Below are 27,847 nucleotides of genomic sequence, written 5' to 3' on the forward strand. Positions count from 1 at the left end.
CAAAATATTTCAGAGTGGTAAAGTAGTCATTCTATACTGTCATTAATAGGTTCAACCAAACAACACTTTTTGGTTCAGCACTTAATGGCTCATAGTCTTTTAATTTTGTAGACCTCATACTTGTTTAACACTTACCAAACAACCCCTAAGCTTTACTATTTCCAACCCTCCCGTTCTATTTCCTTCTATTTATTCAGTTTCAACTAGAGGCGGGCAAATAAACCGGTAAATCGAACAAACCAAAAAATCGAAGCGAAACCGAACTGGGTAGAAACCGGTTTTGAACCAATTGAAACCGTAGGTTCAGAACCGGTTTGTAACTTTCTCCCCTAAAACCGGTTCCAAACTGGTTAACCAAACCAAAACCGGCCAAAACCAAACAAAACTGGTTAAAACCTGAATCGAACCCGATCATAACATGGTCAAGAAACCGGATTAAACCCGAACCGGCCCCGATCGTAACATTGTCAAGAAACCGGTTTTAACCTGGACAAAAACCGAACATAAACCGGTTTTGACTTTTGTTGACCAAACCGAACCAGTTTCAACCCAAACCTGTTTTGAGTTTTAAACCGGTTTGTGCACCTCTAGTTTCGACTTTCGATTAAGTATAGGGACAAAAGTTAACAAACATGCAAGTTCATAAGCATTTATGTAATTATAGATTCTCTGAGTTTTATAATAATAATATTATTTCCTCTCTCCAAAAAGCATAGATTCTTCTTCGTCACCGAAAAAACATCCATGAAACCCCTTAAACCCTAATCCACAAACATCAAATTCACTCTCATGCAATCCAATTTTCACATACCCACTTCAAACCCTTCAATCAGATGGAAAACCCACCACAAATTCCAAACATTTACTCCAATTAAACAAAACCCCTGTTCCAAAACACCCTTAAAACCCCCAAATTCATTACAAACACCACTCCAATTCGAATTCCAGCTCGAACCCACTTCACCAAAGCTGCTTCCAGTTGTAATCCGACGGTCAGACGGCGTGTCTCGGTACATTTGGGACGGTAAAGATTTGAACTTGGTGTCGATTGACCGAAAGCGGGGTTCGGTAAGTAAGTTTAGTGATTTGGGAGATGGGGTTTGGAGATTATTGAGAAATTTGTTGTTTCCGAGAGAGGTTAATGAGAGTTATTTGGAGTATGTCAAGTGGAAGTGTTTGCATAGGGTGTTTAGTTCTGCACTTCAAGTGCTTGCTACACAGGTATGATATTATTATATTAATCTTCAATTGAGTTAGAATATAATAGTTTTTTAGTGTAGTCATAACAAGATTGATGCTAAAAGATTGTGTTTTTTTAGTGTATATGTAACAAAATTGATGACAAAAGACTGTATTTTTTAGTGCATGTAACAAATTTGATGTCAAAACAAAATATTTCTTAGTGCATGTAGCAAATTTGATGTCAAAACACAATATTTTTTAGTGCATGTAACAAAATTGATGAGAGTTATTTGGAGTATGTGAAATGGAAGTGTTTGCATAGGGTGTTTAGTTATGCACTTTGGGTTCTTGCTACACAGGTATGATGATGTTAATCTGAAATTTATTTGGAATGTAATAGTTTTTTTTAGTGTAGATGTAACAAGATTGATGTTAAATGACTGTGTTTTTTAGTGTAAATGTAACAAGATTGATGTCAAAAGACAATGTTTTTTAGTGTAAGTGTAACAGGATTGTTGTTAAAAGATTATATTTTAGTGAAATTGTAACTAAATTGATGACAAATGACGACATTTTTTAGTGCATGTAACAAAATTGCTGTCAAAACACTATCTTTCTTAGTGCATGTAGCAAAATTGATGTCAAGACACAATATTTTTTAGTGCATGTAGCGAAATTGATGTCAAGATACAATAATTTTTAGCGCATGTAGCAAAATTAATGTCGAAAGATACAATATTTATTAGTGCAGGTGTAGCAATGTTGATGTCAAAACATAATATTTTTAGTGCATGTAACAAAATTGATGTCAATATAGTATTTTTTTTTAGTGCAAGTGTAACAAAAATGGTGTCAAAACACAATATTTGTTGGTGCATGTCGCGAAATTGATGTCAGTGCACAATATATTTTAGTGCAAATGTGACAAAATTGATGTCAAGACACAATATTTCTTAGTGCATGTAGCAAAATTGATGTCATGACACAATTATTTTTAGTGCAAATGTAACAAAATTTATGTCAAACACAATACTTTTCAGTGCAAATGTAACAGAATTGATGTCAAAATCCATATGCTTCGAATTGTATGAATAAAAGTGTCATAAACTGATTAATTATGGGTGTGATTTTAGGCAATGTTCAGGGCTATTGGAATTGGATATGCGCGTTCGCTTCCATCTGCAGCAGCCCTAAACTGGGTGTTGAAAGATGGTCTTGGGCGGTTAAGTAGGTGTATCTATACGGCCAGTCTTGCATCAGCTTTTGATACAAATTTAAAGGTATTTGAAAACAATTAATTTTTTTTTCTTGAAATGTGATGTAAGTTGTATGAAATTTGATGTTATTTGTATATCATTGAAGAGAGTTAGGTTCTCGACATCGGTTGTTTTTAGCTTGAGCATTGGAGTTGAGTTGATGACTCCTGCTTTTCCACAATACTTTTTGCTCCTTGCATCAATAGCTAATATTGCTAAGCAGATTAGTCTTGCGTGTTACCTTGCAACTGGTGTAAGTTAAATCTTTCCACTTCTAAATGCTTCAATACGTAACCAATTTTAAGTAGTATACTGTGAGAACCATATAATACATTTGCATGTAGTGCTTGATAGGTAAGCAGTTACATTTGCCATATGTATTTACAGTTAAAACATAAAGTACAAATGTTTATGTGGTTCTCATAAATGTCTTGTACGTGTGTGCCTATATATATGTGTGTGTGTGTCTATGGTATATTATCATAGCAAAATGATGATAATGAGACACTATATGTAATCACTAAATTACATATAATAAATGACAAAACAACCCTCAAATAATATAAATATATAATAACAAATAAAATGATTGGTTGTCAGGAGTTTTGAAGTTCTTATATTATTTGGTGTTTCAAAATAATCCATATATATATGTGTGTGTGTTTACGGTTGAAATTATCATATTGAGAACCTTGTGTTATCTAATGAAATGCTTGTTTTATTGAATCTATTGGATTTATTAGAAAGTTTAATTTATTATTTGAACTGCAGACGGCTGTGCATCGAAGCTTTGCAGTAGCAGATAATCTCGGTGAAGTTTCCGCCAAGGCACAGGTTGATTCACATTTCACTCATGGCTTTCCTCATTCTTAGCATTTACATATCATTAACATATGTCTTGTTATAGATTCAAACAGTGTGCTTTGACAACCTCGGTCTTATGCTAGCCGCAGCCTTAAACATCATATTAAAAAACAACCAAAGGTTCGTGTTCAACACCAAACGATTATTAACTTCAAAACCCTTTTAAAAAGTTCACATTTTGACTCAAAATAACTCTTCTTTATTGCAATAGATTACAAGCAAGTTTGCCCTTTGTTGTATACCCAATTTTCACAGCCGTTGATCTTTACGGAATATATCAGAGCTTGAAACACGTACATTTGCAAACGTTAACTAAGGTTAGACAAAGTTTCAATCACTAGAAGCTTTTATAACATATGTTTATTTTTTAGTAAATCAGTACCTTATTTTTCTAAGTTTGATGTTTAGGATAGGTTAGAGATGATTATAGATACATGGATTCAATTTCAATATGTCCCGTCACCAGCAGAAATAAGTAAACGGGAAGGAATTAATTTCATACCGAGCAAAGGTTGGTTTTGTCATTTGTGACTTCAAAAAAATAACATTAAGTTGGTTTAGAACGTTAATAGTATTAATTTTTTTATTTAATTATTTTTTTTAGGGAGAATAAAGTGGCCTATAAGGATTGGTGGCTTGAATCCTAGAAGCCAGATGCCGAAGGTATCAATGATGGCGATGCAATCTTTATGTAAAGACGATTCTTACTTTGTATGCACGGAGGTCTGCTTTCACGGATTTCAAAGAACCGAATCACAGGGTATTCTTGTTTGTTTACGTGAAGGGGCAAGTACGAGAGATATCATCATGGGTCTTTTACAGGTTCAAAACTTTCTTTAAACTCACAGAACATCCATTTTAGGGGTGTAAACAAGCCGAGCCCAAGCTTGTCTAGGCTTGAGCTCAGTTTGTTTAACTTACAAGAACTTGAGCTTGGCTAGTGAGTAGTTTTGTAGTCTCGAGCTTGGTTCGTTTCGTGCTTTTATTTTTAAAGCTTGTGCTCGGCTCGTGAGTAGTTTTTCAAGCTCGGGCTTGGCTTAATTATAATTTATTAATTAATTTAAATACAGTTTTGAGTATATTGGTCATATATTTTAATTATATTTTGTATATACAAGTATATAACATAATATGCATTATCTAGTTTTTTATGATAATTTTAAATGTAACAATTATTATTACAACAATATATATTTGATTTATTAAACAAAGTCTATATAAATAATAGGCTTGTTTAGGTTTGCAAGCCAACTCGATAAGTGACGCTTAGGCTCGGGCTCGTTTATTGAATAAACTTATTTTTAGGCTCGAGCTCATTTAGCTTATGAGAGCTTGAGCTTGAGCCCGAGCTCAAGATCGGCTCGATTCATCTCTATTTCTAAAGCTTGATCTTTGCTCGTTTATTATTATTATTATTATTATTATTTGTTTATTATGAAATAATATTTGCTATTCTTATCGTCTCTCTATACATATTAATAATAATAATTGTGTAAGTATATATCTAGTATATTAAATGAAAATTATATGATTAATTGGCTCGTTGAGGCTAGTGAGACGGTTTGGGCCCGTTTATTTAAACAAGCTTATTTTTTAGGCTTGAGCTCGTTTCAAACTTTTGCCGAGTCGATCTCGAGTAGCTCACTAGCGTATTGGCTTGTTTACACCCTTTATATACACCCCTTGTTTGATACAAGTTTTGAAAGTGATATGAAGCTAATTATTTCATGAAACAGAATTTGTTTATCCAAGCATTAAAAAAAATAATATTTATTCGATTTGCATTAATAATAACACCTTTGAATATGTCTGTGGTACAGGCATGCTATATCCGTGAGCGGTTACAACACAAGACCAAGTTTTTGGAAGACTGCGACGTGTCAAATCAGGATTGGCTAAAACTAGCGAAAGATTGCAAGCAGTCCGCAAGAGAAGATATGGAGTTGCTGTATGAAAAGATGATTGGATTAGGTTGGACTTGTAAAAATACTTTGTTGAGCACAGATGAACAAAGCAGGTTTAGTTTTATAGACGACTAATATTACCCGAATGGTAAAAAAGTCTTGTAAAATAGGATGAAATGTTTAACGAGTTCGGTTTTTTGATTCTTTGTTAATGGTAATGAAGGATGATAAATGTAAGTAAGATGCTTGCTACAATTTTTATATCAGTAAGAAACAGATAAATTCTACATTGTACGTTGTATATGTTTTTATTTGTATCTGATATCAAAATTTGAAATTTAGAGTTGTAATGATTATGGTTGAAACTTCAAGTTACATCATTTTCTTGTTAAAAGTTTTTGTTAATGTGAAGCCCGGCGGAATAGATCCTTGACAACCCGTTTAAGTGTATACGTGTCTAGATGTGGTTGGTTCAAAAACGAAAGGGTGTCAGATAGATCCATTGAATGTCAGTTCTTATTTGTTGGACCCGATATTTTAAAAAGTGGTCATTTGGGTATTTTTGGTTTAGAGGGTTGGTTAAGGAATGTTATTGTTCATTACTAATAGAGTAAGTTGCGGTTTTCATTCCTATGGTTTGTCTAAATTTACGGTTTTAGTCTAATAGTTTTAAATTTGTGATTTTCGTTCCTATGGTTTAATTTCACTCGCAATTAACCCGACCTCACTAACCCCGTTAAATCTTGTCGTTAAACTCATCAGCGTGCACCTTACGTGAGGGGCAGTTTTGTCCTTCTTCCCAAACATATCACAACCCCTCACGTGAGAGGGCTTGTGAATTGCAAGAACAAAACTACCCCTCACGTGAGGTGCACGCTGATGAGTTTAACGACTAGACTTAACGGGGTTAGTGTGGTCGGGTTTAATTGCAAGTGAAATGAAACCACAGAGACGAAAATCACAAATTTGAAACTATTGAATTAAAACCATAAATTTGGACAAACCATATAGACGAAAACCACAGTTTATTCGACTTTTTATTAAAAAAAAAAAGAAACAAAGAGAAATACAAAAGTATTCATATTATTGTTATCACGCGGGAATCAACTACCATAACCACCATAAAAAATCTAATGCTAGATATTATTATCCATCAAATCTTTTGCTAAATCACCTTTAGCATTTGTATACCAATAACAACAACAATGTTAATGAACAACAATCATCATAATAATCATTACTCATGGGATTCATATTCACCTCCATTATCCGATCAAACAAGTTCCATACAAACATCACCCGTTGCGAATTCGCAATGGTCGTGTCACGAACAACAACAACCCGCTCTCGATTCATATTCGTATTCAAACTACACAGGTTTATTAGCTTCTATTGTCCGTGAAGAAGGTTATGTATACTCATTAGCCGCAATCGAAGACACGTTATACACCGGATCCGATAGCAAGAACATCCGCGTGTGGAAGAATCGTAAAGAATTCGCGGGGTTTAAATCGACTAGCGGGTTGGTTAAGTCGATTGTTATAGCGGATGATAAAATCTTCACGGGTCATCGGGACGGTAAGATTAGGGTTTGGCACGCGTCGGGTAAGGACCCGAGCGTGTATAAAAAAATCGGGACGTTACCGAATTTGTCTTCGATCGTTGAGAAGGCGATAAAGCCGAAGAATTATACCGAGGTGTGGAGGAACCATCGCGCGATTTGGATTAAACATTTTGATGTGATTTCGAGCCTTGGTTTGACCGAAGACCGTTCGCTTTTGTATTCGGGGTCGTGGGATAAGACGATTAAGGTGTGGAGAGTATCGAGTTTTAAATGTTTGGAGTCGATTCCCGCTCACGATGACGCGGTTAATGCGGTTGTGGCGGGGTTTGGGGATTTTTTGTTTTCCGGGTCGGCGGATGGGGCGGTGAAGGTGTGGCGGAGAGAGGTTCCGGGGAAGAGAACGAAGCATTCTTTAGTTCGGAATTTATTAAGTAAGGATTGTGCGGTGACGTCATTGGTGGTGGACCCGTCGGGGTCCGTGGTGTATGCGGGTTTATCTGACGGGTTGTTGCATTATTGGGAGCGGGAAAAGTTGTTGTCCTCGGGTAGTAGGGTTTTGAGGTGTCATAATTCCGCGGTTTTGTGTTTGGCGGGTAGCGGGGAGTTTGGTAATAAGTGGGTCTGCGGATACGAATATTTGCGTGTGGCGGAGAGAGGACGAAACGCAACATAAATGCGTGTGTGTTTTAAGGGGGCATAGCGGGCCGGTTAAGTGTTTGGCGGTGGAGATGAGTCGGTGTGATGGGGTTGGGGAGCGGTCATGGACGGTGTATAGTGGTAGTTTAGATAGGTCGGTTAAGATATGGCGGGTGTGCACGCAAGTGGACGAGGAAGAACCGCAGGCGAGTAAGAAAGATAGGTCGCGTCGGGGTGATAATGTCGGGTTTGAGACGTTTACGGATCAAGGGAGGTTGAATGAATGTAAAAAGTAGTTAAAAGAAAGATGATGTAAAGTACAAAACAATTAAATTTCGATAGGTGAATAGAGCAATGAAATTCGATTTTGATAGATGAACATAACTATGACAGGTTTTGTTCATTCATTTGCGTGTCGTGAACATTCGGTAATATGCTCATTATGTTTGTATACAATCGTTTGTTTATGTTCGTTAGTTAGAGGTTTGTTGTATATATTTTTTTAATTTTCTCTTTGTAGTAATCAACCTAACATTTAAATTTTATGGTTTATGTTTAGTTTGTTTCGTTAAATGTTTATTTTATAAAGTTTTATTTAACCAACAACAATTTTAACTTGCGTTTCGTTAATATATAAGGATAAAACCGCAGATTGAGGGATGGTTATGCCTTATGATTATCATCTCAAGTGATTAACTTATATTTAATTAAGGTTAAATTTTGCTTTATTTATTTTTCTGTAACTATAAATGTTCGTTTACGTTTGTAAACCGTTTGTGAAGAACTTCAATACCTTAACGAATGAACATAAACTCATAAACAACACCATCAACTTCAATCATACTATTACCTTGTACATCTTTCTTAATCCCTCTTTTATTCATAACCTTAGTATTCTCCGAACCATCATATTAACCGAGCTTATATATCACATAATGCGACATAAAACACATGATTTTGCGACTTCAAACGAATCAATGTTAAGCAACTTTTTCTCCAAGTTCCACATTCTATTGCATTTGACACGCGCCTAATAATGTTCACCAAACATAAACATCCAGGTTCATGGTCATTTTAGTAATTAGCCTCTCGGCTTCATCAAATAGTCCCGCTTTGGTTCGAGCATATTGATATACCAACTAAGACCAGCATATCGTGTATACCCGTACACGTAAGACACCAACACGAAACATATAAACCTGTACAAGACATGAAAACTTATCGTGTACCTGTATCACAATCCCGAACATGAACATGTTAATACCATGTATATACGATAAGACACGATAATACACGAACTTGCCACAGAATCAGAGAAATGGTTGCGACTACTGGAGATGTGGAGGGGAGCCAATGGACTACAGGAGATCCATAGAGGGTATATCGGAGAAGAGTTTGTACACCTTCTGCTTGATGTTGAATTGGAATGATATGTGTAGTGATCAATTGTTTGGTATACAAATTTATGGATACTATTTAAGTATTTATGGTAAGTAACACATTATATTATTATTATTATTCATAAAGAAATCTAATTATATATTAATGGGTACTTAACAGGTAAACGAGTGTTTTACCTGTTTAGACACGAAAATTAACAGGTCGATTTGTGTCTACCTGTTTAGTGCATGAAACTTGTTAAATCCATACCCGATACCTGTTAAAGCCGTGTAAGTTAGTGTCACGTATTCGTGTATCGCGTTGCTAAACGTAAGTGATCATAACGTTGAACCATTGGTTCGACCTCTTCTCGTTTACATTCACGACAACTTCAATTCCTTAACGAACAAACATAAACAAAAACTTTCTTTCGGTTAACGTTTAAAGCTAAACGAACAAACATGAATACGTCTTCGTTCAGTTCAGTTCGGTTCGTTTACAGCCCGATAACAATTAGTTAAAAAAAGAGCAAATTACCAAAATAGCTCATTTCATGAGAGAGAAAACATCAAATAGCATGTGAGATTTGAAATTCCCAAAATAGCCCATCAAATCTCACGTACACGTGAGTTTGTGAGATTCCCAGTGACTTTTCGTGGACGAATCATATTCTGCCAAGTGTGTTCCACTCCCACCTACCCCGATATTTTTGATCCCAAATCTGTCGGAAACGTAACTTTTGACACCAAATATAATCTGAAAAAAACCCAACTATAACGTGATGTTTTAAGCTGTTTTTATCGGCAACGTGAGTTTTCAAATAAGATGGATTTGAAAGGTTTTTTGAAACCTTAGATGAATTTCAGATGAACTTCAACCTCGGAGCCGATTTTAGTTTTAGTTTACAATTTAACAATGATGATGGAGCTTGATAACCTCCCTGATCCGTTCTCTCACCCATTCCCAGATTCATCACCAATCATGGATTTAAACAGCTTCTCCACCACCAACAGCCACCGTGCAACACCACCATTACTACAAAACCACCCTAATATTAATTCCTTGTACCCTTACAACGAACCGGTGGCAATATCTTCACCACAATTCGTACACCAGAAGCCGGATTCCGTGGAGGCAATGAGGGAGATGATATTCAGAATGGCAGCCTTGCAACCGGTCCAGATAGACCCGGAATCCGTGAAGCCACCGAAGAGAAGGAATGTTAAGATATCCAAGGACCCGCAAAGTGTGGCGGCTAGACACCGAAGAGAAAGGATTAGCGAGCGGATTAGGATATTGCAAAGATTAGTACCCGGTTGAACAAAGATGGACACAGCTTCAATGTTGGATGAAGCTGTTCATTACATGAAGTTTTTGAAGATGAATTTCAAAATAACTTTAAAAACCATAATTTTGAAAACCCAAGTTGCCGATAAAAACAGCTTGAAACACCACATTACAGTTGGTTTTTTTCAGGTTATATTTGGTGTCAAAAGTTACGTTTCCGACAGATTTAGAATGAAAAATATCGGGGTAGGTGGGAGTGGAACACACTTGACAGAATCTGATTCGTCACGAAAAGTCACTGGAAATCTCATAAACTCACGTGTACGTGAGATTTGATGAGCTATTTTGAGAATTTCAAATCTCGAAACGTGCTATTTGATGTTTTCAATCTTATGAAATGGCTATTTTGGTAATCTGCTCTAAAAAATAACCACCTTCAGTTTCAAGCCCGGGAAGACGATAACTACTAACAGCAGAATCCAATCAAACACTAATCAACACTCAACAATGCCATCAATCATCAATTCATCATCACATTAACATTAACATTCAAATTCAAAACCCTAGCTCTGTAAACTCAACCGCCATGTTCATAACAACCTTCATCAACCGCAAGCTAACATCACTTCTACAGCCATGGCTGCTTCACGAACCGGACTTACAACTCAGACTAGGGTTTCTTCAATCACACGCAACCGCCAATGACCTCCGGTTCAATGTCTCAGCACTCAACGAGCTTCTAGACGATTCCAGCAGCTTTCAGTTTACTGATTTCACTATCGATCAATTGACTGTAAGGATAGTCAACTGGTCTGCTTCCACGTTTAATTTCGATGTCCACGGGTTTCGTGTCACCGTGTGCCCTAGGTTAGTTAGTTATGTGCATTTTGTTTGTGTGTGTTTGCGGTTTAGGTCAGGCTCGAGCTCCGCTCGTTTAGCTTACACAGTGCTCAAGCTCGGCTCCTGAGTAGTTTTCGGCTCGTTTACTGTTTTTTAATTAGTTTTTATATATTTTTAGTTACTTTTATATTATTTTCAGTTAGAATTTAATATATATTATTTAGTTCTTTTGTTAATTATTAGTTACTATATACACATATATATATGCATATATTTTATAAGAATTATACAAATGATAGGCTTGTTTGCTCGAGCTCGATAAGTGAAGCTCGGGCTCGTTTATTAAACGAGCTTACTATTAGGCTCGAGCTTGTTTAAGCTTGGCTCGATCGAGCTTTTTCACGAGCCGGTCTCGAGCAGCTCGGCTCGTTTGCACTGCTAGTTTTGGTTATGTGATTTTGACTTTTTGTTGACTTTTGGAATGGTGTTTGACTGGTAGGGTAGGGAGTGGAAGGAACCTGGAGCCATTGGAGGTGTTGATGGAGGAGAAGAAGAAGGTTTTACGTGAAATTGATCCCGAGGTATTGCGGTTTAAGTTCCGAATTGTTATTATTTTTTGTTGATTGATGATTGGGTACTTGTTATCTGTTTGGATCTAACTTAATTGATTAGTGAAATCAATCTAGAGGACTGATATAATGTGTGCGTGTATATGTAGTTATATAGAGGACATCACATTATCATCATAAGAGATTCGAGTACAGATTGACAGTAAATTTGTGGTATGTTGGGTGTTGCTCTGGTTTATTTCGTAAACACAAGTAATTTATTAGAGAAAGTAGATGTTAACATGAAATAATAATGTCTTCAATTCAATGTATCATGTATGCTTAGTTTTGTATCGCAATGCTACTTTTAGTAATTGTGCATATCAATGAAGGAAGTTGCCAATTGTACTCTTTTTAGTTAATTGATGATTAGGAACTTGTTATCTGTTTGGATCTAAGTTAATTGAGTAGTGAAATTAATCTAGAGGAATGATGTGTAACGAGTTTGTGTGCCTTGTTATACATCGATAATCTATTATTATACAGTACATCTAGGGCTGTAAACAAACCGAACCGAACCAAACAAAGCCTTGTTCATGTTCGTTCGTTTAGCATTAAACTTGTTCACGGACAGTTCATGAACCAACGCTAACTGAACGGAAAATCATGTTCTTGTTCGTTCTTTCATGCATTAAACGAGCGAACACAGCCTATGTTCATGTTCGTTCATGCATTAAACAAACGAACGTAAACGAACTTCCCGCTGAACGGTTCACGAACTGTTTGCTGAACGTTTGGTTCGTTTACAGCTCTAAGTACATCATATGACTACATATTTACAGAAGTTTGTGATATGAAATTGTCAAATGTTGATGTACTTAATTTCAAACATATTATCATTTTTTATGTTTTACCGTATTGCTCAATGAGTTTCTGATGATTAGGAACTTGAAATCTGTTTGGATATAACCTAATTTAGACATGTTTCTATACCTAATTGACTAGTAAAAGCAAATCTAGAAGAATGATATAACGTGTTTGTATGTGAGTTTGTGTATATATACATAGACAATCTATCATTATACAGTACATCATATCTATCATAAGTGATTGACTACAGATTAACAGTAGAATATGTGGTATGTAATATCTTAGGGGTATGCTCTGGTTTATTTCATAAACACAAGTAATTTACTGGAGAAAGGAGATGTATGCTTAGTTTGATATTGCAATGCTACTGTTAGTAATTGTGCATATTGTTGAAGGAAGCTGCCAATGAATTTGTCAAATGTTGTCATGTTGATGAAAGCTCAATTTTATTTGAAACATAATATCATATTGTGTAATGTGTTTCTAATGGATCACAGGGTAGTGCTTTGCATGATATTATGGAAAAGCTTGCTGGTATTTCCTCATCAAGAAGCCAGACCTCTTCTCTTCCTAAGCTTATCCTGAATCACTGCTCCTTACAGATGTCTGATATCAAATTACAAATTCACCCTTCCACCTCAGATGACTCGTTTGAATGCTTGTGGGAGATAGAGGAGCTTAATGCTGACTCGCGACAAGTCAAACCTCAAAGTTTTCTTAAAGGGTACATCAATTCACTTTTTGTATGCCCTAAAGATAGTTATTTTGATCTTGAAATCAGAGACTTAAACACAACATTAAAAAGCCATGGTCGTGCTAGTCAACTGTGCTTCGCGACCGATATCGCCACATTCTTAAAGTTGACCGATTTTCAGTTGATTGAATTCGATTGTTCTGTTGAGGAATTAGGGTTTTCATTTTCGCCAGCAGATATCGCAACTATATCAGTTATTATGGAACACTTATCAAGAAAATCACCTCCAGTAAGAAACGGTAAACAACTCTGGAAAGAAACCGCTACCAGAATTAGGTCAATGATCTCAACACGAAGATGGTCAATGTGGAAATTAGTTAGTGTTGTTTGCTTATGGTTGCGTTATATACATGCATGGGATAGTTTATTATCACTTGTTGGATATCCCATGAACATAATGATAAAAAGATCCACACTAAATATGACTCAAAACCAGTTGTTTTCAGAATCTTTTAGACGCCAATGGGAAATAATATATGAAATTGAGAAAGAATTACCTACTGAAGGTATTGCACTCGCACGCCGAGTCGTTCGATCCAGAAAAATAAAAAATGTTGTCCCGAGTAACAAAGAGCTCCTAGTCAGTAAGCGCTTGTGGTATTTTCAAAGTATTTGCCAGCTATATTATCTTATATGGAGTACTATTTGTAGCATGTTTAACTCAATAATACACTGGATATTGCTGAGAACATTTTCTGCTGGTGATCCTAATTTGAAAAGGCTAGGAAATCTTCCAGAAGATTCCTGCTCGAATCTTTGTTACAGATTAAATTTGGGGAAGATTTTAATCACGGTTTCTCCTGACAACGAAAGGAAGGTTTCACACTTGGATCTACTTTCTTTCTGTTTTATATGTGATGCGTTTTTTGTTATTTACAACGAAAATATCTGTGAAAATCATTCGATTTTTTCATGTGGAAGTTTCAAGGTTATATCTTCATCTGCTAAAGGACGCAAGAAGCCTGAAGTTCTAGATTCAAAAACTATATTATATGGTAAATCTATTCTTGTTTTTAACCAAAAAGAGGCTGCAGATGCTGGTGCTGTTAATACTGAAATGGTCTCAATCCCGTGTCTAGAAGGTCTTTTAAATCAAATGTGGTTCGATTGGAAAAGATCGTATGCAGAGTTTGAAAACGTTACGGATAAGAACTTGGAAAGCCCTTTTATTCTCTGTGATATCAAGAACTTGTTGGAAGATCAGGGCCAAATTTGTAAAAATTGTTTGGCAGTTGGACAGTTAGATATGTTTTTGGAATACTCATCAACGTTATCTTTAACTCTACTTTTTCAGCAGATGCAAAATGTTTTTAGTCAGAGGGAGAAAGTACACACTTCTACTTTAGCTTCCATTGGGGACCCACCAATTAGGGTTTGGAATTATCATTCATGTATTTCTGAAATGGAAAATTCACTGAATCAAGTATTACCAGAAAGGCTAAATCAAGTTGGAGTGTATATTGTGGGCTCTCAGATCCGAGTATCACTGAGAAACGACAGATTGCATGAAGCAGTAGATGATTTTAATCTTTCATTTGATTGTAAAAACATTGAGCTCATGATGTCACCAAATCTAGCATCTAGTTCGGTATTATTAAAGGATGAAGCAACAGAGAGCATGCATAGGAATGAAAGGTACAAGTCTAAAGGGAAAATACTGCTTGATGCCTCCTTGAAAATTCATGGTATAAATGCTTACCTTGATGACTCACTTGAACTTCAACAATCCCAGATTATATCACTGAAGCCAATAATGATTCAACTTTCTACAGTAAGGTACAGTTCAGTTCACCCTTTTTTTATTCAAGTTGCAAACAAGCCCTTTATTATCCACAAACAACACAATACTATTTCCAAAGTAGCTAAGTGATAGCTCTCTAATGTCTGTTTACTGTTTCCTGATGCATGTTTTTCGCTAAGTGTCGTCGTGCTTTGTTTTTTATTTTCTTTACCAACTATTTTTCTGACAGTTTCTTTACTAACTATTTTCTGACAGGAAGGATATTTGGTCACTTGGTGAGAGTTTAAGTACTTTTTCTGCACTTCTGCATGGAAGTGCTACAGGGCTCTCGGCTGTAATATATGTTGATGAATTGTCAGTTTTTGTTGAGGTGATCTTATTTTTACCTGTTATTTTTAATTTTCATGTTATATCTACAACTTCTAGGTCCTCTTTGGTCACGGAGTTAGTTGGAATTGGAATCTAGAATTAAAGGGATATTATCTGCATCACCGACATGACCTCCATCACCAACATCACCACTACCACCTCCACCACCACAGCCACATTCCAGTTTCTTTAACAAATTTACAAACTAAACAATTTTTTTTTTAATTAAACGCATCACAAATTTGTGATATTTTTAACATATTCCAAGTCCCAATCCTTTGACATATTCTAATTCCAATTTTTTGATATTTTAATTCTATTAACAGATTGTTATTCCGTAAAAAAAATCTGTGAACGAACCCCCCCCCCCCCCCCCTAATTCCATGATTCCTTGTACAACTTCAGTGATTGTCTGTGAATTGGATATATATATTTTGGTTCTGTGATGGAGCGGTAGTTGGTCTTTTTTAAATTTATTTATTTTGTAATTTCTATTTAGGAATTGTTGACCTCTTTGGCATTTCTTGTGTAACAGGCGGTTAATGATATGATGTTTTCTCTATCACGTGCATTTAGTAGAGCTGACTCATCAAGTTCTATAAGTTCACATTTTTTGCACATTCTAGAAACTTCGGATATTAGATCTGAAAATGAGATGCTGGTGACTGCAAGTACTGGAAAATCTCTGGCCATTCTGAGCACACTTTATATTCTTAAATGCTCTTCTGAAATCCAGTCAATGGATTTAGTCATTCAAAAGTCAAGGAAAGCCAACGCCATGGAGAATGAAGTGACAGTCTCTGAATCCTTTATGAATCAAAATCTGTCAGTGCACTTCTTGCCTGATCATGGAATTCAGTTTTCTGTTCAGAAAATACATATGAATTTATCATATGAAAAGAAAAAAGGGAAATTGGAAGGGCTTTCTGAGTTTTCCGGTTTACGGGCTGTTATTTTCAGATATGCAAATGATGCCATGCATAGGTCACACGATTTATGTGAATTCTCAGTTTCTAATTGCACATTCATTTCATCTTTGACACATCTTCCCAATGAATCATCATCATCCCACATAGCAGAAAGTACTGTTTTAAATGCAAGAATTTTTTCCAGTGAATGCTATCTAATTGGATGCCCTTTAAAGGATGTAATAGTTAGAACACATAAGCCAAGTAAGCTTGAGATGTCACTTACTGTTGAACAAGGTTGTCAGACAACAGTCTCTTGCCATTGTCAGGTACCACTTTCACAATTTCATGCTTTCTTAGATATGTGTTAGTAATTATGAAAATAACTGAGGGTTAATGTATCTTCATCTTGCTGGCATATATTTGAAAGGGTGGCATTATCTTTCTTGAAACGACGTCAGCTCTGATGCTCTCTCAATTTGGAAACTCATACACACGTCGCATCAGTCATCTTTTACGTGGCAGACCATCATTTCAGGAAAACCCGCCAGCTGGACCTAACATAAATATCACCACTACATGGGGCATTCCAGAAGATTTTACCATGGATATCTCTCAGATTTATCTGGCCTTATTTGCTAGAGATGAGTCTGGTACGATTCGTTTTCTTGTCATCATATTTTGTAAAAACACGCTTGACATGTTTTCTTGTTGGACTTTATGCAGGACGACTTCACGAACTTCTGTTTGGTGCTGACACGAATTTAAACCTTAAACTTGTCGATAGGAGGAAAAGTTTATTGTTTGGTCTTCCCCAACTGTCAATTCTTTCGCGAGTGCTTCAAGAATCTAACAAACATCAAAGCAGTGAAGGTCAGATTCCTCTTATGACTTCTAGCACATCTAGTGATCCGTCTTTTGATTTAGTTTCAAAAGATGCGCAAGCAGCATTATTGCAGGCAAATGAGATTCGACCTGTAACAACTGACAGTTCTGATTCCCATCAAGGTTCTGAAAACTATATATTAAAGAAACTAAGTTGTTTCATATCTGCTGAAGAGCCTGTACCACGACACACGTCTGATACTTTGAAATCAAATGAACCTTGGGTTGGCAGTGGTTCTATTTCAGGTTTTGATGTGACAATATCCTTGCCCGAGATTGAGGTGAGAAGTATGCGTCATGCTTATTTTAGAATTGGAAATGCTTAACGCATGCTACAAAGAAAATCCATGTATATACTATATAGTTGTACATAATTGCAACTCTGAGCTTCAAGTTACAAACTTGTGTTATAACTAGAGGTGTAAAAGGGTTGGGTCAGGTTGGGTTGCTAAAACACTTTTTGGCCAAAGTTTTATTCTTTTGATAAAGCATTAATGTCAAATATGGTTACAAAGTTATATGAAAGTCAATTTAAGCTAATGCTTCTATTGCTTCAGATGTTGCTTTCAGTTGCTGAACTTTCTGGGGTCTCCAGTAAAGAGACAACTGCCAGTATGCAGCAAAGGCAGTTGCATAATGATGAGGAACCTGCAAGAAATTTTGAGGAAATGGTCCCAGATGGTATTCTTTCTTAATATTTTTTTCCTTTTTTTTTTAATTTTCTGTCGTAGTTGAAAAGTTTATCGCCTAAAATAGACATACACGTTGTATTTGACTTGTAGGGAGTGTCATTGCGATCCAAGATGTTCACCAGCATATGTACATTGTTGTAGAAGGTGCAGAAAGAAAGTACCATTTGGCTGGTGCAATGCATTATTCACTTGCTGGAGAAATGGCTCTTTTCAGGGTTTGCACACTCTCATCACAATAATAATACTTGAAACCACTTCAATACTTGTTTCTAATGATATAATGGTTACTTTTGTACAGGTGAAGTATCATAACCAAAGATTATGGAAATCATCACATCTCTGGTTCACATTAACCTCATTATGTGCCAAGAATGAATCAGGCGAACACCTACAACTAAACTGTAATCCCAGATCAAACTTTGTTGAGCTTTCATGCCCCGGTAACAGTGGGTCAGCACTTTGGAGATCACAGCCTTTCAAGTCTTCAAGTTTTGAAGATGACAGTGAGCTGGAAGCATACAACAATGCAGAAAAGAATCTGTTTTACCTGATAAATAAAAAGAATAACTGTTCTTTAGCTTTTGTTGAAGGCGTTCTAGGGTTTGTAAGCAGTCCCGGGAATCCATTCAAGTGGAAAGTTTTTCAGGATTTTTCTCTAGTCCAGAACCCACTTTTACTTAACAAATCAGTGGAGGAATCTAATACTGTTGCAGAAAACACTTTACCTTTTATTAATGTCACAATGGACAAATTTTCTCTAACAATATATCATGAACTTTCTGATACAACCGAAAAGTTTCCACTTCTTCAAATGTCAATGGTTGTTCCTGAGTTTATCATACAGATTTTGAATACTAAAACCAGAGTGATGACTAGACTTGTAGTTGAGCTATACAGTTTTGATGCCCAGAGAAACTTATGGTAGGCATGCATCGGAGGATTTATGCCTCTTTGTTTTTGTAAATATTCTCTAATTTAGCATTTAAATGCAGGAGCACATTTCTACATCCAGTTGAAGTAAGCATTTTTTGGAGATCTAGGTTTCAAAGCCATGATTCAGGAACTATTTTGCATAAACTGCCTGTTTATTTTTATACTAGAGTTAAAGAGGTAGGCATACGGTAATGATTTGCTTTTATAGTTTTTGTTGTTGACGGAAAAGTGAAATTAATATTATTGATTAACAGTTTCGTGTATCAATGACCGAGCTCTCACTGGACATACTTCTGTTTGTGATCGGAAAACTGGATTTGGCTGGTCCTTATGCAATTCAAAGCTCTGTGATTCTGGCAAACTGCTGCAGGGTATATATATCCTAATTAGATAATCTTTGAATACTTGAAATTGTATTTTATTTTATCAGATTCTGTTAATATCTTTGACATGGAGTTATGGTGCTTTCTAATTGGCAGGTTGAGAACCAGTCAGACCTTATGCTCCTTTGTCAATTTTCAGATAAGCAGTATGCTACAATAGCCAGAAAACAGTCGACAACTATGTTTTTAAGGTATTTTCTCATTAATTTATAACATAGGATTTGTAAAACTCTTCATAAAATGCTATTATATTAACATTATATCAAGTTATTTCAGATAATGGTTATTTTGTCCTTGCCAGGAACTTAGCTTTAGATCAGCCTCCAGAAGCATCGATTGTCTCAATCCAACTTGCAGCACCAGGAGATTTGTACACTCAACCAATTAAGTTTTCACTCTTAAAAACTGGAATATTTGCATGGAGGACACGCATACTTTCTAAAAACGGTACGCCTTTTATGAATCACCTTTACATTGGTCCATGGGACTACTAATATAACTTTTGTCTCTCATGTATACAAACAGATTCGAAAACATTCCCTGGACCGTTCATTATTGTAGATGTTTCATGGAAGTCTGAGGTATTTACTTAATCTATGACTGCTACCCATGTTAAATTTTAAGGCTACATTCCTTTATATATGTCTTAAAAATAAGCTTGTAAACGAACATAAACAAAACTTTTTTGTTCGTTTAGTTAAACAACTGAACATGAACACATGTCTTGTGCTCTCATTTATGTCCATTTGTTTGTCTGTTTAAGTTTGTTCGGTCATACATTCATTTAATCTTTGTAGACTCATTACAACTTAGTCTAGTTTTATGAAATTAAAATATCACACATCACAGTTTAGTCTTTTATTAATATTTTAGGCCCAATGTTCATGTTTACTGGTGTTTGCACGTTATGTTCGTTCTTATATGTTCAGTTATGTTTGTTCATTCATTTGTGTTCGTTTAAGTTCGTGAAAGTAACAAACGAACATAAACGAACACGAACATGGACATGCTATTTTCTCAACGAAACACAAACAAGAAAAACTTGTTCGTTTAATTGTCTCGTGTTCGATTGTTTGTTCGGTTAAAGTTAAAAGAATGAACACGAACATGTCCAGCTCTGTTCGTTTACAAGCCTATTAAAAGTGTTTTTTTGGCAGGATGGCTTGTCTATAACTGTCTCTCCTCTGTTAAGAATACACAACAAAACCGATTTTCCCATTGAGCTACGATTTCAACGACCCGAACAGGAAAATGAGTATGCTACTGTAGTGCTTAAGGCCGGTGGTACAATTGATGATTCTACAACAGCTTTTGATGTCATAAAAGCTTCTGGTGGATCAAAGAAAGCACTAATGTCGTTAAGTGTTAGTAATATCATACTCTCTTTCAGACCTAAAGTTTCTGATGACTCAATGGGATGGTCTGATGAACTGAAAGGAGGAAAAGCTGCTCGTTTATCTGGATTATTTGATAAAATAAGTTACCATGTACGGAAAGCATTCCCTGCTGAGTCAGCAAAGTCATCTTTCAGTACAGCTCGTACTCTTTCAAAATCAAAAGATGATTTGCACTTTTTAATTCAGAGTACTAAAAAAGATGTACCTATTTTACAATCAGAAAGACGGGCTTCAACTGTTTCATTATTAGAGCAAAAAGAAATATATATTCTTCCAACTGTTCAGATATCTAACCTATTACAATCAGAGATACAAGTGGTTTTGAGTGATAAAGGTAATATGAAATATAAAATATCGAATATCCTATAGTATTTTACTATTTTTTTTGCCCAAGTTGACTCTTTAGGTTTGTGTATGACCTTTTTACAGATCGATCTTTACCACAAGACAAACATGCAACAATTCCTTGCGGATCAAGCGTTAATTTGTATGCTAATCCTGAAGTAATGTTCTTTACCGTTACTTTGACTGTTTTTGGATTAACCTGCAAACCTGTAAATTGTGGTGATTGGGCTAAAAAGTTACTGAAGAAGAAAAAGGATAATAGAAATTTGGATATGGAGTTAAATTTTGGGGATGGAAGATATTTTGGTTCTTTAAGGTTGTCTTGTGGACATAGGGGCATATTGGAGGTATATAATTATATATAATATGTTTTTCTCTGTATATGTGACTTATATAACCTCGATATCCAAAGCTGATTTGTTATAAATCTGCAGGCTGCTATATTTACACCATACACACTGAAAAACAACACTGAGTTTGGTTTATTTTGTCTTGCACCTTACCATAATCCCCTATCAAGGTATCCCATCTTTTAGGCTTGTAAACAAATCGAACAAACACGAGCGGGGCATGATCATGTTCGTTCATTTAACTTTAACCTTAACCGAACAAACGATCGAACACGAACAGTTAAACGAATGGGGGTTTCTTGTTCGAGTTCGTTCATTAAGAAAAACGTGTTCATGTTCATTCATTTATAGTATAAACGAACAGTTCACGAGCATAAATAAACGAATAGTTGAACATAGAACTGACATAAACGAACATAACTAAGCAAACCCCAATTAAAAGTAAACGTGATTATCAATCTAGTGGGCATATTTAATTAATTAAACTAGACTAATTTGTAATCGGTGGTATTTTAATTTAATTAAGCTAGACTAAATTTGTAACGGGTAAGTAATAAAGAATACATAAACGGACAAACTTGGAAAACATATAAAAATGAGCATAAATGCATGTGCACAAACATAAGCGATGAACAAGACATGTGTTCATGTTCGTTCGTTTAGCTAAATGAACAAAAAGTTTTGTTCGTGTTCATTCGTTTATCAAATAAAGTTATATAAACGAATTTCCTATCGAACGGTTCACTGAAGGTTCAGTTCGTTTACATGCCTACCATCTTTATTATTTTTCACACATGAAAACATCTATTTCATCTAGCACAACTTTTTATATCCAGAAATGAAGCCGATGAACTTTGTTCTAAAGGATATTCACAGCTAGGAGCTTTACTGCCTCCCAAGTCAGCTATATCATGGTTCCTTAGGTAGTTATTAACTTATTATTCACTGATAATATTTTAACCTCCATCAAATTGTTTAAAATAAAGTAAATTTATCTTTTAATGCTGTTAGAACAAACAAAGTGTCCCTGAAATTGTTGGATGACAAAGCAACCGAAAAGGCGTTATTAGATCTGGATGCTGTATCTGGCCTTACAGAGATAAATCTAGATATTGAAGAAAAAATAGGGCTCAAATATATTACAAAATTAGGTGTTTCGTTACACCCGTCTATTGGGAAAGCTGTTCCATCACAAATAGTATCTTTGAGTCCAAGATATGTAGTGTTGAATGAATCAGATGATATAATCACTCTTCGTCAGTGTAATTTAGAGGTTAGCTCTCAGTTATTACTTCCAACTTAAATTTTTTAAAAATTTCACTAACATTTTATTTTGAAGGATGACCTGGAGGGTATGACAACAGTCAGCAGTAAACAGAGAAAAGCTTTACGACTTTGCAACAAAACAAGCAAAAAGCGGGAAACTAGCATTTTTGAAAACTTTATCAGAAAGCATCGAAACACTCAAGATGATTCATTGCTGTTTATACAGTTTAAACCAAATGATGCTAGATTAGGCTGGTCGGGGCCCGTTTGTGTTGCTTCAATGGGGAGATTTTTTATAAAATTCCGAAAAACATCTATAGACGTTTCTGAAACCGAAGAAAACACACACGAGTTTGCTGTTGTTATTGTTTCAGAAGAGAATTCGTCTCTTGTGCTACGGTTTCATAGACCGCCTAACATGAGTTTACCTTACAGAATTGAGAATGGTTTGCATGATGCATCTATTACTTACTATCAAAAGGTGAGGGTAAAACAGTCTTTTTACATCATCAAAACATGTTTATTAAATGTTTAAATCTAATTCTGTTATTTTTAAATCACAGGGTTCAACAGAGCTGGAGACTTTAGGATCTGAAAAGCAAGTTAATTACGTCTGGAATGATTTATCTCTTACTCATAAGCTAGTTATCCAAATAAGTGGTACTTCTTTATAGTAATTTAATAAAAACATTGGTTTAATATGTATAACAAAGTCATAATTAAATGTGATGTTAATTTGATATTAATATCTTTTGTAGGTTTGCATCTTCTACGTGAAGTGAATTTGGATAAAGTGCGTGCATGGAAACCGTTCTATAAATTCGGGAAACAAAGAGCATTAGGGTTTAATTTCCCTCTAGATAAGAAGGCTGGAGACAAAGTTAAACTGAATAGTTTTAGTCAACTAAATGAGACACATATGGTGAATGTCGGTTATGAAGTTTATGCAGATGGTCTCACAAGAGTTCTTAGAATTTGTGAACGTAACGAGAGTCGTAAATTGGATAAAGATTTTCAGCCTGGTGCAAAAATTACAGTAAGAATCTCCAGATTTTCCATCAGTTTATGCGATCGTGCCAAACAGGTTAGTGAGTTAGTCTCTTAGTTTATTATCTTTTACTAATAACTTGCAGATTGTGTCCTTAAACTTCAATAAGTATATAAAACGTCCCCGAAGTGCATATGTTGTCACACTTTTCGTCCTTTCCACTAAATGGTGTTAACTGTTTCTGTTAATTTTTCATAAATGGCTATTTTGCCCTTACTACTAAAGAACAAAACGTGTAAAATTCAGTTATTTTTTTTCCTAATGTTCTCATAGAGCGGCTAAGTTCGTTTACACCCCTAAATTAAGTAAGTAGTTTGTTTGAAATTAAATAATAATAATAATAATAATATTTAAATGATAATTAAATAATAATAATAGTAACACAAAATGAGAAAAACTAAAATTCTATCAAACAAACGAAAATAAATAAGTTATAAAAAATTATACTTTAATAAAATAAATAAAATGATTAATCAATTAATAGAAATTTTATAGTAAGAAAAAAGGCAAACAAGAAAACAATTGTGAAAATTACACATTTTGTTCTTTAGTAGTAAGAGAAAAAAGGTCATTCTTGAAACACTACAAAAAAAAGTCACACCAGTTGGTGGAAAGGACGGAATTTTTGACACCATATGAACTTCCGGGACATTTTTTGTACTTACTGAATTCAAAGGACACGATCTGCTAGTTTCCCTTTACATAAACTCATAAAGGATGAAAACTGTAACTAATGCTAAAAACTTTTAATATATTCACATATAAATTTGTCACTGAAGGAAGAAGAATCAGAACGGACACTTATCTACACGCCAATTATTGTTATTCGGCTAAATGATATCAGTCTGGATTCATTGCTCACCGATCAGCAAAAAGTTAATCAGATTAGGGTTCAGGTATCTTTACATACAAGTATGATATTAACTTTATTATGTTACCTATTTGTTTTGATCAATTCAAAAGATAATATATCATTGTAACTGCAGTCTTTGAGTGTGGATCAAAAGTGGATCGGAGCTCCATTTGCAGCAATGCTTCGCGGGCATCAAAGTGGATTCTCGGATACAAGTGACAGTATGCTCCGTGTAGTACTTATTCTGCTTCCATCCAGTTCAAACATTAGACAAGTGAAATACTCGTCCATTGTTCTCCAGGTAAAACAGAAACACATAGCTTCTAGGCTTGTAAAAGAACACAAACAGAGCATGTTTGTGTTCTTAACATTATCTGAACAAACGATTGGGTGCGAACACTTAAACTAACCTGAAAAGGGGGGGGGGGGATGAATATCTTTGTGTTCATTTACGTCCGTTTGTTAACAGTATAAACGACCGTAGACATACATAACTGAGCTAAAACCAGTTAAAAGTAATGTGGAGAACAATGTGTTGGGCCTAACAAATTATTTAAACTAAAGTAAGGGCGTGTTTGGTGTGAAAACGTTATGCGATCCAGGAACAGGTCGCTAACATGATACATACACGATATTGAGACGTAATTGGTGATAATCGAGCATAAGATGAACTACTTGACGTTTAACTGAATGATTTCATTGAGCATATCATAGCGTATTTTGTTCATGTTCACTAAACGTTTGGTAATTTGGTTTGTTACATGCCTGCTAGCTTCCTTCAGTAAAATTTCCTGAATTTTTGTAATATTTAATGCAATTTTTCCGTATTTGTAGCCAGTTGACTTGAATCTGGATGAGGAGACCCTCATGAAAATCGTCCCCTTTTATAGAAAATCACTCAGTGACCCAAATACTCCTAGTCGACAGTATTACTTTGATCATTTTGAGATTCATCCAGTAAAGGTTTATTTCTAATCTCTGTATGCTTTATATATATTTGATTACCATTTCTTATAAAAATATTAAAAGCATTGATTACATTTCTTTTGAAGATCATAGCAAGCTTTCTCCCAGGAGATTCATATTCTAGCTATAATTCAACACAGGAGACATTAAGAACTTTGCTGCACAGTGTAATAAAGGTCCGTCATGAGAATTTTGCACATCCATAAAACGACATAATATATGTTTTTGATTTTATAAACTTTTGTATAATCTATCAGGTTCCAGAAATTAAAAACAAGACCGTGGAGCTGAACGGTGTACTAGTTACTCATGCTTTAATTACCCTAAGTGAACTTTCTATAAAGTGTGCACAGCATTATTCATGGTTAGTATATCATCTAAACTTTAAAATTGTTTATTCTTTATGATGTTATTATATTTATCTCATAATTTATCAATTTTTATTATTTATGTAGGTATGTGATGCGAGCAATCTATATTGCAAAAGGAAGCCCATTGCTTCCTCCAGCATTTGCTTCAATTTTTGATGACCTGGCTTCTTCATCCCTTGATGTCTTTTTTGACCCTTCAAGTGGCTTGGTGAAACTTCCTGGTTTGACCCTAGGTATATATTTCTCTCTTAAGTACGTGTCATATTTAAATTAAGAGTTAGATACGGTTTTAATCCCCGTGGTTTGACCCAAATAACCATTTTTGTCTGTTAGTTTAAGTTTCACTTTTTAGTCCAATAGTTTCATTTTCGTACCAATTAAAGTCAGCCCACTAAGCCCATCCAAATTCTCTTCAAACTTTTTTTGAAAGACCAAAATGCCCTTGTATTTAAAATCTAAAACTAACTTAGAAAACCAATATATACAAAGCTACAAATCTGACTAAAACAAGAAAAGTTTAAACTAATGGAGAAAAAGGGTTGTTTGGATCAAACCATAGTAGCTAAAACCGTATATAACTCTTAAATTACTTATATTTTGGTATTTCTCATTGGCTTTTGGTAATGTTTCAAAATCGTATTCTTTACAGGTACATTTAAGCTCCTGAGTAAATGTATAGACGGTAAAGGCTTCTCGGGGACCAAGCGTTATTTAGGTGATTTAGGGAAAACTGTAAGTACTTTTTCTGATTTACTTATTTATTAATTATATTTGTTTATATTTGTCAAGTTGCATAAACTCTTTGATGATGCAGTTAAAAACTGCTGGATCAAATATACTTTTTGCTGCTGTCACCGAGATTTCAGATTCTGTTCTGAGAGGAGCAGAAACCAATGGATTTAATGGAATGGTAAATATCTTTTTCATTTATAATATAAATCTTCTGTGGTTATAAGAAAATTACAAGATGTTTCTTTTTCTAGTTTAATGGTTTTCAACAAGGAATACTAAAATTGGCAATGGAGCCATCTGTACTGGGGAGCGCTTTCACAGAAGGTGGACCCGATAGAAAAATTAAACTCGATCGTAATCCGGGTATTGATGAGGTAATTTATATAATTTGAATTTTTGTTTTGTGTTTTATGTAAATAAGCTATTTTTTTACGTTGATATATCTTTTCTTGAATTTCACAGTTATTTATAGAAGGATATTTGCAAGCTATGTTGGATACAATGTATAAGCATGAATATCTCAGAGTGAGAGTGATTGATGACCAGGTACACTTGTACCATTGCCACCTGGCACCTGTTAATTTGCATCGTAATTATCTTAGGTTTGATGAACATTCAACAACCTTGTTTAAATTTAATGATGTTTGTAGGTTGTACTGAAGAATCTACCACCAAACAGTGTACTTATAGACGAAATTATGGACCATGTAAAAGGCTTCCTTGTAAGCAAGGGGTTACTAACCGGAGAGACTTCATCTTATTCGTTACGTCATCTCCGATCACAAAATGCAAGTCTACATAACCTCTATATTTTATTTATTTATTATTATTATTATTATTATTATTATTATTATTATTATTACTACATCCGATTTGATGGTGTAAGCGTTCTTGCAGGAATGGAGAGTTGTTCCAACCGTTTTGACTTTATGCGAGCACCTGTTTGTAAACTTTGCAATCGGGTGGTTGAGAAAGCAGGCGGGTGGTTTGAGCTCTAAAATTAAATGGGATAGTAAGTTTAAGTTTGGTGGGGAAAAGGCGGTTATAAAACAGGAGAGTAAGGTTTCTGTTTGGAAATGGGGTGTTGGACGGTTCGTGTTTGCAGGTTTAGTTGCGTACGTTGATGGTAGGTTATGTCGTTCGATTCCTAATCCCGTTGCTAGACGTATAGTTAGTGGATTTGTGTTGAGTTTTCTTGACAAAAATGATGATAGTTGAGCATGACAGCTTGTTTTGTATATTATGTATAAAATGGTTTAGGCCAATAATATAGGTGTGGAAATATGGGAGGAAGTATTTACTGCTGGTTGAGATACTGTTTAGAATTTAGATAATTCATAAAACATCATGGTAGTATATACACCTCAATACATATGAGATTCGAATCGAATCGAACTGCCTTGGATGCCCGGGCCTAATACATCCGTACTATTTAATCTTAATGTAACAAACGAGTCAAAACCATATCACATACTAAATAAAAATGCATTTCGGGATGTCGGCCTTATCACGTCGTTCATGTT

At 35.1% G+C, this 27,847-nt stretch overlaps 2 protein-coding genes and 2 pseudogenes across 3 annotated transcripts; all 4 read left to right on the forward strand.

Moving 5' to 3' along the window:
* Window positions 1-740: 740 nt before the first annotated feature.
* Window positions 741-5,398, forward strand: LOC143593252 (protein root UVB sensitive 4-like). Its single transcript, XM_077072940.1, has 9 exons — window positions 741-1,221; window positions 2,316-2,462; window positions 2,545-2,691; window positions 3,210-3,272; window positions 3,346-3,422; window positions 3,514-3,619; window positions 3,711-3,813; window positions 3,907-4,124; window positions 5,123-5,398. Exons 1-9 carry the CDS (start codon window positions 790-792, stop codon window positions 5,339-5,341), a joined length of 1,512 nt encoding a protein of 503 aa, XP_076929055.1. The 5' UTR covers window positions 741-789; the 3' UTR covers window positions 5,342-5,398.
* A 1,013-nt stretch (window positions 5,399-6,411) lies between these two features.
* Window positions 6,412-7,702, forward strand: LOC143593259 (protein JINGUBANG pseudogene; annotated as a pseudogene).
* A 1,909-nt stretch (window positions 7,703-9,611) lies between these two features.
* LOC143593260 (transcription factor HEC2 pseudogene) lies at window positions 9,612-10,409 on the forward strand (annotated as a pseudogene).
* A 197-nt stretch (window positions 10,410-10,606) lies between these two features.
* LOC143593263 (uncharacterized) lies at window positions 10,607-27,847 on the forward strand. Of its 2 annotated transcripts, XM_077072948.1 has the most exons (35): window positions 10,607-10,940; window positions 11,413-11,494; window positions 12,829-14,861; window positions 15,082-15,196; window positions 15,731-16,432; window positions 16,534-16,756; window positions 16,830-17,269; window positions 17,546-17,669; window positions 17,771-17,895; window positions 17,979-18,601; window positions 18,673-18,790; window positions 18,868-18,984; window positions 19,093-19,187; window positions 19,298-19,443; window positions 19,522-19,577; window positions 20,154-20,727; window positions 20,823-21,085; window positions 21,173-21,258; window positions 21,925-22,011; window positions 22,100-22,361; window positions 22,428-22,835; window positions 22,918-23,014; window positions 23,113-23,438; window positions 24,182-24,298; window positions 24,389-24,556; window positions 25,090-25,218; window positions 25,308-25,397; window positions 25,479-25,585; window positions 25,677-25,825; window positions 26,242-26,324; window positions 26,407-26,502; window positions 26,576-26,698; window positions 26,787-26,870; window positions 26,975-27,112; window positions 27,222-27,847. In XM_077072948.1, the coding sequence occupies exons 1-35, from the start codon at window positions 10,660-10,662 to the stop codon at window positions 27,540-27,542; spliced, it is 8,988 nt and encodes a 2,995-aa protein (XP_076929063.1). In that variant the 5' UTR covers window positions 10,607-10,659; the 3' UTR covers window positions 27,543-27,847. The 2 variants fall into 2 exon arrangements, with proteins under 2 accessions (XP_076929063.1, XP_076929062.1); XM_077072947.1 differs by having other exon boundaries at window positions 10,759-10,940; window positions 11,418-11,494; window positions 26,975-27,509.

The sequence above is a fragment of the Bidens hawaiensis genome, unplaced genomic scaffold (genome assembly GCF_021521415.1).
Source record: "Bidens hawaiensis isolate Kalapana, Puna unplaced genomic scaffold, B.hawaiensis_p1.1 tig00041865_1, whole genome shotgun sequence".
Lineage (NCBI taxonomy): Eukaryota > Viridiplantae > Streptophyta > Magnoliopsida > Asterales > Asteraceae > Bidens > Bidens hawaiensis.

What these genes read in the sequence shown, in the direction of transcription:
- LOC143593252 (XM_077072940.1), top strand. Translation starts at nt 790, where the DNA reads ATGCAATCCAATTTTCACATACCCACTTCAAACCCTTCAATCAGATGG. An exon ending in CGTGTTACCTTGCAACTGGT is followed by an intron (nt 2,692 to 3,209) that starts GTAAGTTAAATC and finishes TTTGAACTGCAG; the next exon opens with ACGGCTGTGCATCGAAGCTT. An exon ending in TCATCATGGGTCTTTTACAG is followed by an intron (nt 4,125 to 5,122) that starts GTTCAAAACTTT and finishes TCTGTGGTACAG; the next exon opens with GCATGCTATATCCGTGAGCG.
- LOC143593263 (XM_077072948.1), top strand. Translation starts at nt 10,660, where the DNA reads ATGTTCATAACAACCTTCATCAACCGCAAGCTAACATCACTTCTACAG. An exon ending in GACATAGGGGCATATTGGAG is followed by an intron (nt 21,086 to 21,172) that starts GTATATAATTAT and finishes ATAAATCTGCAG; the next exon opens with GCTGCTATATTTACACCATA. An exon ending in TATGCGATCGTGCCAAACAG is followed by an intron (nt 23,439 to 24,181) that starts GTTAGTGAGTTA and finishes TTGTCACTGAAG; the next exon opens with GAAGAAGAATCAGAACGGAC.